At 46.0% G+C, this 16,234-nt stretch overlaps 1 protein-coding gene across 1 annotated transcript in view; it reads left to right on the top strand.

Moving 5' to 3' along the window:
- The first annotated feature begins 14,845 nt into the window (after positions 1-14,845).
- The window catches only part of DNAAF9 (dynein axonemal assembly factor 9), a 119,128-nt gene continuing 117,739 nt past the window's right edge, over positions 14,846-16,234 (top strand). The window contains exon 1 of the mRNA XM_087962569.1: positions 14,846-15,013. Within this exon, the coding sequence (XP_087818695.1) occupies positions 14,910-15,013 (104 nt within the window). The 5' untranslated portion in view covers positions 14,846-14,909. The remainder of the gene's footprint in view (positions 15,014-16,234) is intronic.

Consider the following 16,234-nt stretch of genomic DNA (forward strand, 5'->3'; position numbering starts at 1 on the left):
AGAGTAGAATGGAATGGAATGGAATGGAATGGAATGGAAGAATAGAATAGAATAGAATAGAATAGAATAGAATAGAATAGAATAGAATAGAATAGAATAGAATAGAATAGAATAGAATTCTTTATTGGCCAAGTGTGATTGGACACACAAGGAATTTGTCTTGGTGCAAATGCTCTCAGTGTACATTAAAAGAAAAGATACATTCATCAAGAGTCAAGAATCATCAGGTACGACACTTAATGATAGTCATAGGATACAATAAGAATAGACTAGACTAGACTAGACTAGAGTAGAGTAGAGTAGAGTAGAATAGAATAGAATAGAATAGAATAGAATAGAATAGAATAGAATAGAATAGAATAGAATAGAATAGAATTCTTTATTGGCCAAGTGTGATTGGACACACAAGGAATTTGTCTTGGTGCAAATGCTCTCAGTGTACATTAAAAGAAAAGATACATTCATCAAGAGTCAAGAATCATCAGGTACGACACTTAATGATAGTCATAGGATACAATAAGAATAGACTAGACTAGACTAGAGTAGAGTAGAGTAGAGTAGAGTAGAGTAGAATAGAATAGAATAGAATAGAATAGAATAGAATAGAATAGAATTCTTTATTAGTCAAGTGTGATTGGATACACAAGGAATTTGGTGCAAATGCTCTCAGTGTACATAAAAGAAAAGATACATTCATCAAGAGTCAAGAATCATCAGGTACGACACTTAATGATAGTCATAGGATACAATAAGAATAGACTAGAGTAGAGTAGAGTAGAGTAGAGTAGAGTAGAGTAGAGTAGAATAGAATAGAATAGAATAGAATAGAATAGAATAGAATAGAATAGAATAGAATTCTTTATTAGTCAAGTGTGATTGGATACACAAGGAATTTGGTGCAAATGCTCTCAGTGTACATAAAAGAAAAGATACATTCATCAAGAGCCAAGAATCATAAGGTGCAACACTTAATAATAGTCATAGGGTACGATAAGCCATCAAATCAGACTAGGAAATAGTCCATATAAATCATTAGAATACAAGTGACAAAGTTACAGTCCTACAGTCACAAGTGGAAGGGGAGGGGTGAGAAGGAGTGATGGGAAGATTAATAGTGATAGTAGTGCAGACTTTGGAAATAGTTGGACAGTGTTGAGGGAATTATTTGTTTAGCAGAGGGATGGCTTTCAGGGAAAAAACTGTCCTTGTGTCTAGTTGTTCTGGTGTGCAGTGCTCTATAGTGTCGTTTTGAGGGAAGGAGTTGAAAGAGTTTACGTCCGGGATGTGAGGGGTCTGTAAATATTTTCACTACTCTCTTTTTGACTCGTGCAGTATATACAGGTCCTCCATGGAAGGCAGGTGGGTAGCCATTGATTTTCCACAGTCCTCATTTTAGACAGATGGTTGTCCAATCCCTTCTTAAAAGCCTCCAGTGATGGAGTACCCACAACCTCTGAGATAAGTTGTTGCATTGATTCATTGTTCTCACTGTCAGGAAATTCCTCCTTAGTTCTAAGTTGCTTCTCTCCTTGATGAGTTTCCATCTGTTGCTTCTTGTCCTGCCCTCAGATGCTTTGGAGAACAGCTTGACTCCCTCTTCTTTGGGGCAGTCCCTCAAATCTTGGAAGTCTGCTATCATGTCACCCCTAGTCCTCCACTGAGCTCTTACAGAATACAGAATGACACAGTTGGAAGGGACCTTGGAGGTCTTCTAGTCCAACCCCGCTGCTCAAGTGCTTTGGAGAATAGCTTGACACACACACGCACCCTCTTCCTTGAAGTCAACAGGGAAGCCAGGTTCATTTAACAACCCTGTGACTAACTGAACCACTGCAATGATTCACTTAACGCCAGTGGCAAGAAAGGGGGTAAAACGGGGCAGAACTCACCTAACAGTTGTTTCGCTTAGCAACAGAAATGTTTGGGCTCAATTGTGGTCGTAAGTCAAGGACTCCCATGGATTTCAGGACGAAGTCCAAACCTTCAAAGGAAACCCTGCCGAATTCAACCACCCTTGCACCGAATTCAGCTGAGCTACGGCGTGGTTCAACAGCTCGTTCTCCCATGTAACCACACAAATTTCTGCTGCTTCTGGGCCAGAAATTAAGTCACATGACGAAGGGGAAATTTCTGACAAGCCAGAGAAATCACTCAAGTTTTTTTTGGTGAAACACACACACACACACAGACACACAGACACACCCCAGAGGAAAAGAAGGCGAGTAAGCCAGCCCAGCTCTTGCGTTACTCCAGAGATACGGTGATGCCATCCTCCTGTTCACCGCACCTGTTTGCCACCAGCTGGGGAAGATGAACCTGCCAAAGGTGTGTTCCCTGTAGGCTGCCAAAACTCTGGCTCATTCCAGGATTGTGGAATGTCCGTTGTCAGTGCAACAACACGCCACTTCCTTGCCAAGGAGCTTCCGACTCACGGGAATTATTGCTGCTTTTTGGGGCCGAAGCCAGATACTACTCAGTGGGGTTTTTTTAATGGTCTGTTTTTATCAGTTTTGGAACGTTTATAGCAGGGATCCCCAAACTTGGCAACTTTAAGACTTGTGGACTTCAACTCCCAGAATTCCTCAGCCAGCTATGCTGGCTGAGGAATTCTGGGAGTTGAAGTCCACAAGTCTTAAAGTTGCCAAGTTTGGAGACCTCTGGTTTATAGGACTTAAAAAGTAACATCCGTTTCTGAATTCAGACGTCCATTTCAGAGTTGGTATTCAGCCGGTTCTGACCGGTTCTGGAGAACCAGTAATGGAAATGTGGAGTAGTTCTGAAGAACCGGCCGATCCCACCTCTGACTGGCCCCGCCAACCCCATCTCTTCTCTGCCTCCCATTGAGTCCCAGCTGATCGGCTGGGTCTCCTTTGGTTGCCCTGCCCAGGAGAAGGGAGCTGGAAAGCAGGTTAGTGGGGTGGGGAGGGAAGGGGGATTTTGCAATATATCCTTCCGCTGCCACGCCCACCAAGCCACACCTACAGAACCAGTAGTAAAAAAAGTGGGTAGGTAGTTCATTTTGCCATAGAACCAGAAGTGGTATATTCAGCCGGTTCAGACCGGTTCTCTGGAACTGGTAGTGGAAATTTGGAATAGTTCTGGAGAACCGGCCGATCCCACCTCTGACTGGCCCCACCAACCCCATCTCTTCTCTGCCTCCCATCGAGTCCCAGCTGGATCGGCTGGGTCTCCTTTGGTTGCCCTGCACAGGAGAACGGAGCTGGAAAGCAGGTTAGTGGGGTGGGGAGGGAAGGGGGATTTTGCAGTATATCCTTCCACTGCCACACCCACCAAGCCATGCCCACCAAGCCACGCCCACCAGGCCACGCCCACCAAGCCAAGCCACTCCCACAGAACCAGTAATAAAAAATATTTGAATCCCACCACTGGTCCATTTGTCTGATTGGGGGTTGGACTGGAACAGGGACTTCCCTCCCCAATTTTGGGGGGTACCAGGGATCGGTTCCACGGAGAGAGGTTTTCCCATGGACCGCAGGGGCCGGGGTTTCGCATGCTTCCTGCATCCCATGGACGGGGCTTGGCTTGTTTGCATGGCTTAGTTTTCGGCATGCCGTGGCCCACGATCAGTTCACGGCCCGGGTTTGGAGACCCCTGGAAGAAGAAGAAGACCTCCAAGGTCCCTTGCACCTCTAATGATGATAATGATGGTACAACTGTCAGCCACTGTTGAAAGGGCTGCGTTGTAAACAAGGTGGGTGCAGGGGTGGGATTCAAAAATCCCAGGGATCATTTCATTGCCCAGTTGCTGGGGGTGTGTGTGGCCATGGTGGGCGTGGCCTACCAGAACTTCCAAGAGGGCCGTTTTGCGCCTTCCCCAGAGTCCGGAGGCTTCCCTCGGGCCTCTGGGAGGGCGAAAACAGCCTCCCCCAGGCTCTGGAGGCCCTCCGGAAGCTGGAAACAGGCCCGTTTCTGGACTTTGATCCAAGCTCTGTCAAGGACCTTGGAGTACTCATCTCTAATGACCTAAGTGCTAGAGCCCACTGTAACTACATAGCCAAAAAGGCATTAAGAGTTGTTAACCTCATCCTACGTAACTTTTTCTCTGGTAATATCACACTACTAACCAGAGCATGCAAAACATTTGCTAGACCAATACTCGAATACAGCTCAGCAGTGTGGAACCCACATTACGTATCTGATATTAGCACAGTTGAGAAAGTCCAGAAATATTTAACAAGAAGAGTTCTCCACTCCTCTAGTCGTTGTAGAATACCTTATGCCACCAGACTTGAAATTCTAGACCTAGAAAACTAGAACTACACTGCCTTCGGTCTGACCTAAATATAGTATATAAAATCATACATTGCAATGTCCTACCTGTCAATGAATACTTCAGCTTCAACCATAACAACACAAGAACACACAATAGATACAAACTCAAGGTTAACCGCACCAAACTTGATTGCAGGAAATACGACTTCAGCAACCGAGTGGTCAATGTCTGGAATACTCTACCTGACTCTGTGGTTTCTTCCCCAAACCCCAAAAACTTTAACCTTAGACTGTCTACTATTGACCTCACCCCTTTCCTAAGAGGTCTGTAGGGGGCGTGCATAAGCGCACCAATTGTGCCTACCATCCCTGTCCTATTGTTTCTTTTATATTTTTCGTATAAGTATCTATCTCATGTATTCAAAACTATGTTGATTCTTATACCTGTATCTTGTAAGCGGTTGACAAATCAAAAAATACTAAATACTTCCATAAGGCCTGTTTTTCCCCATCCCAGAGCCTCCGCACAGACCCTGCCTTAGCATCGAAAATGGGCTACGTGGAGGCTCCTGGGAGGGGGGGAGGGGGTTGGTTCAAATACTGGTTCAACGAACCGGATGCAAAGTTAACATCCAGTTCACCCAAACCGGTAGAATCCCACCCCTGGATGCGTGGTGTCGTATCCCTCCTCTTCTGTTGAGAGAGGGCTGCTCAATGTTGACACAGATGATCTCTTGGAGCCCCTCTTTCAAACCAGAGCTCCTCTCTGTCCGGAATGCGGACTTTTCTGTCTTCAAAAGAGCGGCCTTTGTCTTTCAAACGCAGATGGGCTGCTGACTCTTGCCCTGATGGGTTTGTTCTCATGTGTTGTGCCACGGCGTTTGTTTTGTTTCTCCAATGTATAGATCTGCACACGTCTCACTCCTTTGGACTGCATATATGCCACATTGCTCAGTTTGTGCCTGGGTGTTTTATCTTTGGGGTCAGTGGTGCATTTCAAAAAAAAATTTACCACTGGTTTGGTGGGCGTGGCTTGGTGGGTGCGCTTTGCACCCGAACGCACACTTTGCGCAGGCGCAGAGGATTTTCGATTCGCCTCCCGCATGCCTGCATTCTCCCTGTCGCTTTAGCAGCTGCCACGCAGCGCTCGTCTGTGCCACGCAAAGCAGCTGCGCTTCAACAGCAGGACATCAATGGGACCCCCAAGTGGGCAGGTGGGCCGAACAGCAGAGCGTTGGAGAGAGCTGGTTCGGTCTCCACTGCTCATTGGTGCGACCGGGTCAGCAGAACTGGGTCGAACTGATAGAATACTACCACTGTTTGCGATGGACAAGCTTCTGCCTTAGTGTGATGTCCTTGTTAGAGGGAGAGGAGGAACAGCCGACAGGGAGTGGAAGTGTGGCTCCGGAGGTGGTGGAGGAGGCTGGGGAAGGGCAGAGGCCGGCTGGGCAGCCAGAGGAAGAACCAGGCCCATCCCCTCTGCATTCTAGGACATGCAGGAAGGAATGGAGAAGGAAACAACTTGGTTTACGAGAGAGGAAGCGGCCATGATCCCCTCATTGGTTGCAGCTGGGGAGAATAGTATATAAAAGAGATGATTACAACACAGTGTTGCCAGAAGCATGTTTTATTTTGGGCTGAAGTTATCTTGGTTGGCGTCCTTCCAACAGAATGTGCCTTGTTATCTCATTGAATTTGGTAAATACTTATCCTGGTTTGTTGTGGAAATTCCTTCATTGTAGTTTGTTTTGTTTTTTTATTTCACCTCTATCTGCTCATTGAGTTCAGACTGTATTGCTTTCTTTTGAAGAGTATTTTTGAGTAAGTTTTATCTCCAACTGAGTATTATTGAACAGTGGGGCCAAGTTGGAGGCATTAAAGGACATTTATTTACGTTTTGGATTTTGTTAGGTTTGTGTTACACTCCGGGTCATCACACGTAGTGTGTATTCTTGGGTTTTATCTTAGGTATATTCACTTAACAACTGCTGTGCTTAGCCGATTAAATTAGGGGGCTCCGATTTTGGCCATAAGTCAAGGACATATTAATCATTAATTGAAATTGTTGCAAAATGCCACAAGAAGCCCACTTGCCTCACTCCATTTTCTCTTTGCTCCTTAACACCAAGTCACCAAGTAACTAATCCTGCACTTCCTTTCCTACAAGGTTGGTTTGTTCGGTTCAGTTGCCTTTTCTATTTTGTATTGCATAATTCCCTTTTCCTTTTGGGGGGGTCCAAACATCAGCTACCGGAATTTTTTTTAAATTCAAATTACTTTTTGGCAAACTACAAGTCCAGGTGCAAGATGCGTCCGCGTGATCTTATTCTGGAGAAGCCAGGGTTCTCCTGCGCTAAGGTCGTGAATCGGAAATGAGTCAAAATTCCTCTGTTTTTGCCAAACATCGGCACTCCGCAGAGCCAGCAGTAACAAAAAACAGCATAACCGTAATAAAACAAATAAAGAAAGGCAGAAATGCAATTAGCTGCAGATTTCAACCCAAAGAGACGCTGGCTTACGAAGTTCACTTTATCTGTAATAACATAATAAATCATATTCTATTATACGCTCAATTCTGCAGGCCCAAGCTTCGTTTTGACTTATTCCTCCATGAGCGAACACTTGTTCATTTCTATTATCCATGATTCTATATGTTTATTATTCCTTCTGAATCTCACTTATACTGGAGACATTTTCTCCCATACAAATATGGATCTGATGCTCATTATTGGGATTTCGAGTCAAAGAATAAAGGAACTTGTTTTTCATCGCCAAGAAAAGGAGATGAGGATATGAAAGCTTGCCCTTCGTTTCCACTCTCTGCTTCTGTTCTCATGACACGTGAAATGCAGGAATATGGTTTAACCAGCATGCTAACCTGGCTCAACAGTAGTAACCGTGAGAGGGATCTTGGAGTCCTAGCGGACAATCACTTCAATATGAGCCAGTGTTGTGCTGCAGCCACCAAACAAGCCAACACAATCCTAGCCTGCATTAACAGAGGGATAGAATCAAGATCAGGTGAGGTGTTAATGCCACTTTATAAGGCCTTGGTAAAGCCACACTTGGAATCCTGCATCCAGTTTGGGTTGCCACGATGTGAAAAAGATCTTGAGACTCTAGAAAGAATTCAGAGAAGAGCAATCAAGATGGTTAGGGGACTGGAGGATAAAACATACGAAGAACGGTTGCAGGAACTGGGCTTGGCTTAGTTTGATGAAAAGAAGGACCAGGGGAGACAGGATGGCAGTCTTCCAATATTTGAAGGGCTGCCCCAAAGAAGAGGGAGTCAAGCTATTCTCCAAAGCACCAGAAGGCAGGACAAGAAGCAATGGGTGGAAACTAATCAAGGAGAGAGATTCAACCTGGAAATAAGGAGGAATTTTTCTGACAGTGAGAACAATTAACCGGTGGAACTACCTGCCACCCAAAGTTGCAAATGACCCAACGCTAGACGTTTTTAAAAAATTGGACAAGACTTGTTTGAAATGGTTTAGGGATTCCTGCCTGAGCAGAGGGCTGGACTAGAAGACCTCCAAGGTCCCTTCCAACTCTGTTATTCTGCTAGTCCCCCATCAGGAACAGCTGGGTGCCAGACCACCATGCGATGGAACCTGAAATGGGAAGGATTTAGAATCTGCAATTGGGGAACTGGGGTTTGTTCCCAAGGTGGTAACAAGTCCACCTTGTTAGTTTGGTTTTCTTTCACAGGCTGGGTGTGTATGATGGTTAAGTAGAAACAGCAGGTGCCAAGGTTAGAAGCAGGTAAAACAAGCATTAATTGCACAAAATGTGATCCAGAGACTCTCCAGGCCGGGGTGGTAAAAATTTGAGGGCTAAACCTGTTGCAAATGTTGATTGCAGGGAGTCCTTGACTTGTGGAGCCCCACATTTCATATCGTTAAGTGAGACATTTGTTCAGTGTTGTGGTTCGCCGGCAGCAGGTGCGGATGGCTGAGGTCTCGGAGAGCGAGGACTCAAATGAGGAGCCTGCGAGTGACGCAGGGATGGGGCCCGGATCATCAGGGAGCAAAGTGCTACCTTTGGAGATTGTGGAGGCTGGCAGCAGTGAGGAAGAGGCCCCCGAGGAGCATGTGCCCAATGTGCATGCGTGCAGGGCTGCTCGAAGGAAAGAGCAGCTGCAGCAGCACGGGCGACTCGGGAGTAAGGCTGCAAGGTGATGGTCCCTCCCTCAAGAGATAAAAGCCAGCTGAGGAACCACAGTTCTTTGCAGGAAGCAAAGAAGTTTTATACTCGAGTCTGGTGGACGTTTGGAATATCTGAGTTGATGCTTGGAGACTCTTTGATTTATTGTTTAGGAATTTTATCTGTTGTTCCTGGCAGCCTTGCAAAAACTTGGCAAGGCTCTTTCTTGTCAGAGCTAATTAGTTGGAAGCAGCCTTTTTATCTGTGCAGAAACAGGATTCGTTAATGAAACAGTAAAAGGTTGTGCTGGTACCTTTGTCTTGCGTTTGCTCTCTGGGAACCAGGTTTGGGTCAGAACATGAAGTGGCCTCATTTTATGACTTTTCCTGCCACCGTTGTTAAGTGAATCCCAGCGGTTGATAAGTTAGTCACATGGTCGTGAAGTGAATCCGGCTTTCCCCTTGACGTTGCTTGTCAGAAGGTCGCAAAAGGGGGAATCGCGTGACCCCGGGACAGCACAACCGTCGTAAAAGTGAGCCAATCTGAATTTTGATCACGTGACCGTGGGGGGAATGCCGCAACGGTCCCACGTCCCTTTTTTTCAGAGCCGTTGTAACTTTGAACAGTCACTAAACGAAGGGTTGTAATTGTTCTACTAGCACAGGAAATTAAAAGGTCTTTTTTTCTTTCTCTCTTTCTGCTAAAAAAAAGATGCATCTTTGTCTACCGGATAGTTTGATGGTTGGGCAAACCCAGTTCGCGCCCCTGTTGCCCTCAAGAACCACAAGCTAGCTAATCGTGTGTGGCTGGCCCTTGTGGTTGTGCAGCTGGGAGCCGGCAATTCTCAGCCGGCAACGATGGGGGACGGTTGTGTGTCAAGCAACAACAAACGCTGGGCGGCTCTACCCAGGTTCAGGCTGGCGAAACTCAGTGGTGAATTTCTTGGGCTTCTACCGCCTCCTTGTGTCGAGAGCACAAACCGCACCTTCTGCAGGAGCTCTTGGTTACACGAACGGGGTGGGCTAAATCAAAACCCACCCAAAGGCGACTTTGAGGGAACTCTTGTGCTGAAAGGATTTTTTTGCACAGCCAAATCTGTGCAAATGTACAACCATCCCAGTGCATACACACACAGACACAGACACACACACACATGCACAACCTTTCCTGCCCTGCTTTGTTAAAAGCAACCTCTAAACCTTAGTTTAGCGCTTAGCAGCAGAATAGAATTTCGTCTATCAGCTGACTCCAAGAAAACATTTTAGAATAGAAATAGAACAAAACAGAACAGAATGCGAAACATAATACAGAAAAGAACAGAATAGAAACATAATAGAACAGAATAGAAATAGAACAGAACAATACAAAACATAATACAGAAAAGAATAGAAACAGAACAGAACATAATACAGAACATTATGAACATAATACAGAACATATTACATAACAGAACATAATACACGGTAGAATAGAAATAGAATAGAAATAGAACAGAACAAAATACAGAACAGAAACAGAACAGAAACAGAATATAGAATAGAATAGAAATAGAAAACAGAACAGAATGCAAAACATAATACAGAAAAGAACAGAATAGAAACAGAATAGAACAGAATAGAACAGAAATAGAACAGAACACAATACAAAACATAATACAGAAAAGAAGAGAAATAGAACAGAATACAATACAGAACATTATGAACATAATACAGAACATATTACATAACAGAACATAATACACAGTAGAATAGAAATAGAATAGAAATAGAACAGAACAAAATACAGAACAGAAACAGAATATAGAATTGAATAGAAACAGAACAGAAACAGAATAGAATACAGAACAGTAACAGAACAAAATAGATAGAAAAAGAACAGAGAACAGATTAGACCTCAGTTGGAACTGGAAGGGTAAGCAAGGGCGCTGGTTTCATTTATCCCAAATTCTACGTAACCTTTTCCACCTCCGCTACCTCATCCGGCTACCCCGAGGAGGCCTGTTTCTAAGCATCCTCAGTCCTTCTGCACCAATCGTCTCCCAAAGGCCGGATGACAAATGATCCTCGATTTCTTCTTTCCGGGGACAAGGCAGCTGGTTTTTATCCCTTATCTCAGTCCCATTCCCGGCAGAGCTTCTCTGGAAGATAATTGCTTTGCTTGACCTTCCCTTTTGAGCGTCCTCTGTTGTTTTATTTTATTTTTTTGCACGGGGAAAGCCCGTTCCTCTGCCTTCCTTTCTCTATTTTCCAGCAGGCTTTGTCTCTCGGAGAACAACGCCTTTTGAGTAGGTTGTTTAAGCTACAAGGATAATCTTCCGCCTTGGGGAAAACAGAATTCAGGAGAAGAGTGGTTGGGCTGAACAAGGCCTGGGTTTCATTTTCATTTTTTTTCTAGAGAAAGGAATTATTTGGGTGATGCTGAATCAGTGATCCAGCCTGAATAACCGAGATCCAGTTTGTGACTTAAGAGAGATGAGTTGAAGCAAAAATGCTTATGTTGTTCTCTGGTGTAGGCGGCTTAAAAGAAAAAGTCCTCAGAGAGTTAAAAAAAATAGCCATTTTTTAAAAAATCAGGTTGTTTTTTTTCCAGCATCCAGTCAAGATGGATTCTTTTATGTTTAATATTAGATTTATTTGATATTTGGATCATTTTTTTTCTCCTTGTTTGTACACAAATTTCCCCCCTTCCCCCATTTTTAATGTCGGACGTATGTTTTCCTGTTTTCCATTTTATTCGTGTACTCCAAAGTTGCAGAAAAGAAACATTTGCTTAGCAAGGCTCCTTCCAAATTCAGCTTCTGCTTCCGTTTTGTAACCATCTTCATCTCTACCTTCTGGTCTCGATTCCTGTATTTGTGAGGTCAGCAGTGATGGGATTCACCTGGGGTTCACAAGAACTGGGTTGTTCACTTTCCGAGATGTTTGACAAACTGGTTGTTGGAAGAAATCATTAGGGCAGAGAACCAGGGGTGGGATTCTACCTGGACGGACCGGTTCTATAGTACTGGTTGTTACAATTGCGCGTAGTTCGGAGAACCAGCAAATAGCGCCACTGGCTGGCCCCTCCCCCTCCCCGCCCACTCACTCTTTACCTGGCATGTGCGCCATCCAACTTGCCTGCCTTGTGCCTTTGCCCAATTATTTTGGTAAGTTACTATTTTTCCTTTTTTTTTTCTCCCAACTACCAGCTGTTCCGACTATCAGCTGTTCCGGGAGATTTAGATGAGCTAGAAAGCAGGAAATCTTTGGATTTCTTGCTTTCTAGCTCATCTAAAAGCAGAGCTGAACCTTCCTTAGGACCGGTCTTCCGGTTTGCAAGGCTTCGGCAGCGGCAGGGATTCGCGATACCGCGCGATCCCTGCTGCGCTCGCTGCCAAGGTGCCCCCGATCCGCTTGGATTTGGGGGATACAGCTGCCCCATAGAGGCAGCTGAAGACAGGGGGGATCCGGATAGGGGTTTGGGGGTGTCGCAGACCCCCTCCCCAGCCGGCAAAACCCCCTTTTCCCAAGGCGGAGGAGCGGCAGTCAGTAATGGCCACCACAAAGAAACCTGCAGCTGGACAAGATTGTGCAGGAGGAAGAAAGTCGGAAGAGTTGTGAAAGTGGTTTTTGACCGGGATAAAGTAAGGGAAAGTACCCTGGAATTTGAAAGTTGCCAAGATAAATTGTTTCCAGAGACAGTTACAAGCGGCGAATGGAATCCTAAAAGGGAAAGTTTTTTTTTTTTTCACTCTCCTTCCTAACGTAACAGCGGATGGAACTATAAGAGAAATCGGAAAACCTGCATTGGAGGTAACTAAATGCTGAAGGGATAAGGATTTCTGAACTTTTAAAGAAGTCCACGAGTCCTAAAGTGGCCATGTTTGGAGACCTCTGGTCAAAAGAATCAAGATGGCGGCTCCCAGCTCTGCCATCAAATCTCCATCCGCATGTGCAACCCCTGTAAACGTGGCTAGAGAGCTTCAAGGGCCCTGCAGTAGAGTTGCCATCTTGACTTTTTTGACCTAATTCCAGACACTCTGGTGCATTACGGACGTTCAGGAGCTGCAGGGAAGGAGAAATGGGTTGCTTGGTTTAATCATTAAGCTTCCACCCCGGTCAACATCACACAGCTGAACAGGCTGAGTCAACAAGGGTTGAAAGGCCCAAAGTGAGAGTGACAGGAATGGACAATTGGCAGCATATGGCAACAGTGATCGGCACATCAGAAACACAAGGACACCACAACAGGGAAAAGAAAACGGAAAGAGAGCACAACTGCATCTAAGGAAGAAGACCCTAACCCAAACCAGAGCATTTTGAAATGTTTTTCCCCAAAATGGGGTCAGCTCCACATTGGAATGCAACCACAAGTCAATGGAAGAAACCCTATCTCACTTTCTCCTTCCTTCCTTCCCTTTCCTCCCTCCCTCCTGTCTCTTTCTCCTTCCTTCCTCTCTCTTTCTCTTTCTCTCATTTACTTTCTCCTTCCCGCCCTTTCCTCCCTCTCTTGTCTCTTTCTCCTTCCTTCCTCTCTCTTTCTCTTTCTCTCATTTACTTTCTCCTTCCCGCCCTTTCCTCCCTCTCTTGTCTCTTTCTCCTTCCTTCCCAACTCTCCATCTTTCTTTCTTTCTCTTTCTCTCATTTACTTTCTCCTTCCCGCCCTTTCCTCCCTCTCTTGTCTCTTTCTCCTTCCTTCCCAACTCTCCATCTTTCTTTCTTTTTTCTTTCTTTTTCTCTCCCTTTTCCCTCCTGTCTTTCTCCTTCCTTCTTCTCTCCATCTTTATTTTTCTTTCTCTCATTTCCTCCCTCCCTCCCTTTCCTCCCTCTCTCCTGCCTCTCCTTCCTTCCTAGCTTTCTTTCTTTTTCTTTTTCTTTTTTCTCTCTCCTTTCCTTCCTTCTTTCCCTTCCTCCTGTCTCTCTCTCCTTCCTTCCTAACTTTCTTTTTTTCTTTCTTTTTTTCTCTCTCCTTTCCTTCCTTCTTCTTTCCCTCCCTCCTCTCTTTCTCCTTCCTTCCGCTCTCCATCTTTTTCTTTCTTTCCTTTTTTCTCTCTTTTCCTCCCCCCCACTCTCCCTTTCCTCTCTCTCTCTCTCCTGTCTCTTTCTCTTTCCTTTCTAACTCTCTCCATCTTTCTTTTTCTTTTTCTATCTCTTTTTCTCCATTCCTTCCTTCCTTCCTTCCTTCCTTCCTTCCTTCCTTCCTTCCTTCCTTCCTTCCTTCCTTCCTTCCTTCCTTCCTTCTTTCTTTCTCTTTCTCTCTCCCTCCCTCCCTCCCTCCCTCATCTGAATGGGGCTGTTTGGGGCTTCCTTTTCTGGGTCAGATCTCAGCCAGGTGATTTCCACGGTTTTCTGCTGCAGCAGACAGTGATTTATGCAGCTCTTTCCGATTTTATCTAACAATTTCTATCATGCTGAAAATTGTAGGTGCTTTTCTGCCCACTTTCCCTGGTAAGAAATTGCTAGCTGGCCTCTGGGTCACCCTTGGAAATAGATCCCGGATGATGATCATTTTTTCAAGCCTTAAATAGTTTATTGGGATTCAGCCCCAGAAAATTACCAAGTTTGTTTCTTTCGTTTAAAGGGGGGAAAACGGACTGAGAGTAAACCTTGATATGGTAAAACCTGGTTTAAGATTAAGATTCAGGGTAGAATAAGAGCGTTGGAAGGGACCTTGTAGGTCATCTAGTCCAACCCTTCACCCAAGCAAGGAGCCCCTGCACTGTTTCTGACAGATGGCAGTCCAGTCTCTTCTTGAAAGCCTCCAGTGATGAAGATCCCACAATTTTATATTTATATTTGCATATAAGTGAGAATATCCAAGTGAAAATAGCATTAAACATAGCATTAAACTATTGGCGTCTCCGCCAGAAATGTGAAAAATTGTAACTGAAAAAGGGAATAAAAGGAGAAAGAAAAAAAAAGAAAAGAAAAAGTTGTATATAATATTAACTGCCTATCTTGCCCTAGGTGAGTCTGGGTGAGAGGCAGCTGTCAATCTTCCTTCCATTCTTCAGACTTCGCACCCGGCTCCTGAGCATCCTCTTTGTGACTATGCTCAGTGGTTGTTTTAAGTTTTCGATATCTTTAATCTGTGAAAATTCCTCCTGGCTGGGAACCCTGGAAGCTGTAGTCTTGGGAAGACTGGGAAGGGGAGGATGGGTCTGGGAGTCCCCAAGGGCGGAGGGCGCCGCTTGGGGAAAGAGAGGCGTTGCTAAGGCCCGCCTGCTTTCTCCGCGTCCGACAGGGCGGTCGCTAAGGGGCGTGGCCGGCTGCTCTGCGGTCGCCAAGGCAACGCCTTCTCCCTCTCCCATTCTCTCGCTTTCCACCCCGCCCCCGTGAACAGCTGCTCCTGGGCCGTACCATCTTGGCGGCTGGCGGGGGGGTGTCCTTGGGCGAGGCGAAGGGGGAGATGGGAGGAAAGCAAATAAGATCCGCCCTCCGGGGGCGGCGTATTTCGCTCCTCCCTCCCCCTCGTCCCTCCCTCCAGCTGCTGTTCCGTTGGTACGGCCCGCCCCTCCCGTCAGAGCGCTCGGCAGGCCCGGCGGACGGACAATGGCGCTGCTCCCCTCGCGGAGCCCGCTGGTGCTGCCGCCGCCGCCGCCCCCGGCCCGCAGGGGGCGCTCCAAGGCCCGAGGGGGCGCCCAACCCGCCGTCAGGTGAGGGAACGCGCCTTCGCACGAGTCCCCTGACCCGAGTCAGATGCTTCCGGGGCGGGCCCTCCCTGGGGGAGCCGCGGGTGGGGCAGGGGGCGGGGCCTCGAGAGGGGGGCGGGGCCAGGGAGGATGGGGCACGTGTGAATGGGGGTTGGGTGGGGGGCGTAGGTAGGTGGGGCACATGGGGAGGATTGTGGGGGGTGGGGCACAGATTTGGGCCCTGGGGAAGAGTGCAAGCCTACAGGAGGGCGAAGGGGGCTGTTCCTGGCTGGGATTGGATGGGAGACCACCAGGAGATGGGTGGGGATGGATGGGGCGTCCCAAGGAAGAAAGTTGGCAGGCAGTCCCTTTTTCCTGGAAATCCTGCAGGGAAACACCTTTGGGATTCCCCTTTGCACCCCCCCCCCACTCCCCCCAAAAGTTGAACTTTTAGCGGAGCTGGCTAAACTTGGGGCCAGAGATGGAGAAGGCACCACCAGGAGATACCACATCTGCAGAGATGACTATATGGTTCTTAAAACCTCCCCCATCCAAATATCTATCTATCCACCCATGTCCATCTGTCCGTCCGTCCATTTATCCACCTACCCATCTCCATCCATCATCCCTCCCTCCCTCCATATCTATCTATCCATCCATCCATCCATCCATCCATCCATCCATCCATCCATCCATCCATCTATCTATCTATCTATCTATCTAATCAAAATCCGTGCCTGGAATAGTCAAATCAGGCTGCCCCAGTTAGTGTCGGATGTTGTGTTCAGCTGGGCAATTTGACAATTGGAGCCAAGGTTTGGTTGCGTTCCCACAACACGCACAATAACATTTAAGATGGAGTGGTGGGTCCGTTTGCAAACCTGGGTTAGGAGTGGAGGAGGAGGATTTGCACCTTACCTTGTCACCGGGATCATAGTGTTGGTGCGCAGTGCACAACCAGGAATACAATACAATACAATACAATACAATACAATACAATACAATAATACAATACAATACAATACAATACAATACAATACAATACAATACAATACAATAATACAATACAATACAATACAATAATACAACAATAGAATTAATTGAATTGAATTGAATTCTTTATTGGCCAAGTGTGATTGGACACACAAGGAATTTGTCTTGGTGCAAATGCTCTCAGTGTACATAAAAAAAAAGATACATTCGTCAAGAGTAAAGAATCATCACGTGCAACACTTAATGATAGTC

Source organism: Notechis scutatus, chromosome 4, assembly GCF_049901735.1.
Source record: "Notechis scutatus isolate UNSWTSFEM ecotype Mainland chromosome 4, rNotScu1.2, whole genome shotgun sequence".
NCBI classification, from domain to species: domain Eukaryota; kingdom Metazoa; phylum Chordata; class Lepidosauria; order Squamata; family Elapidae; genus Notechis; species Notechis scutatus.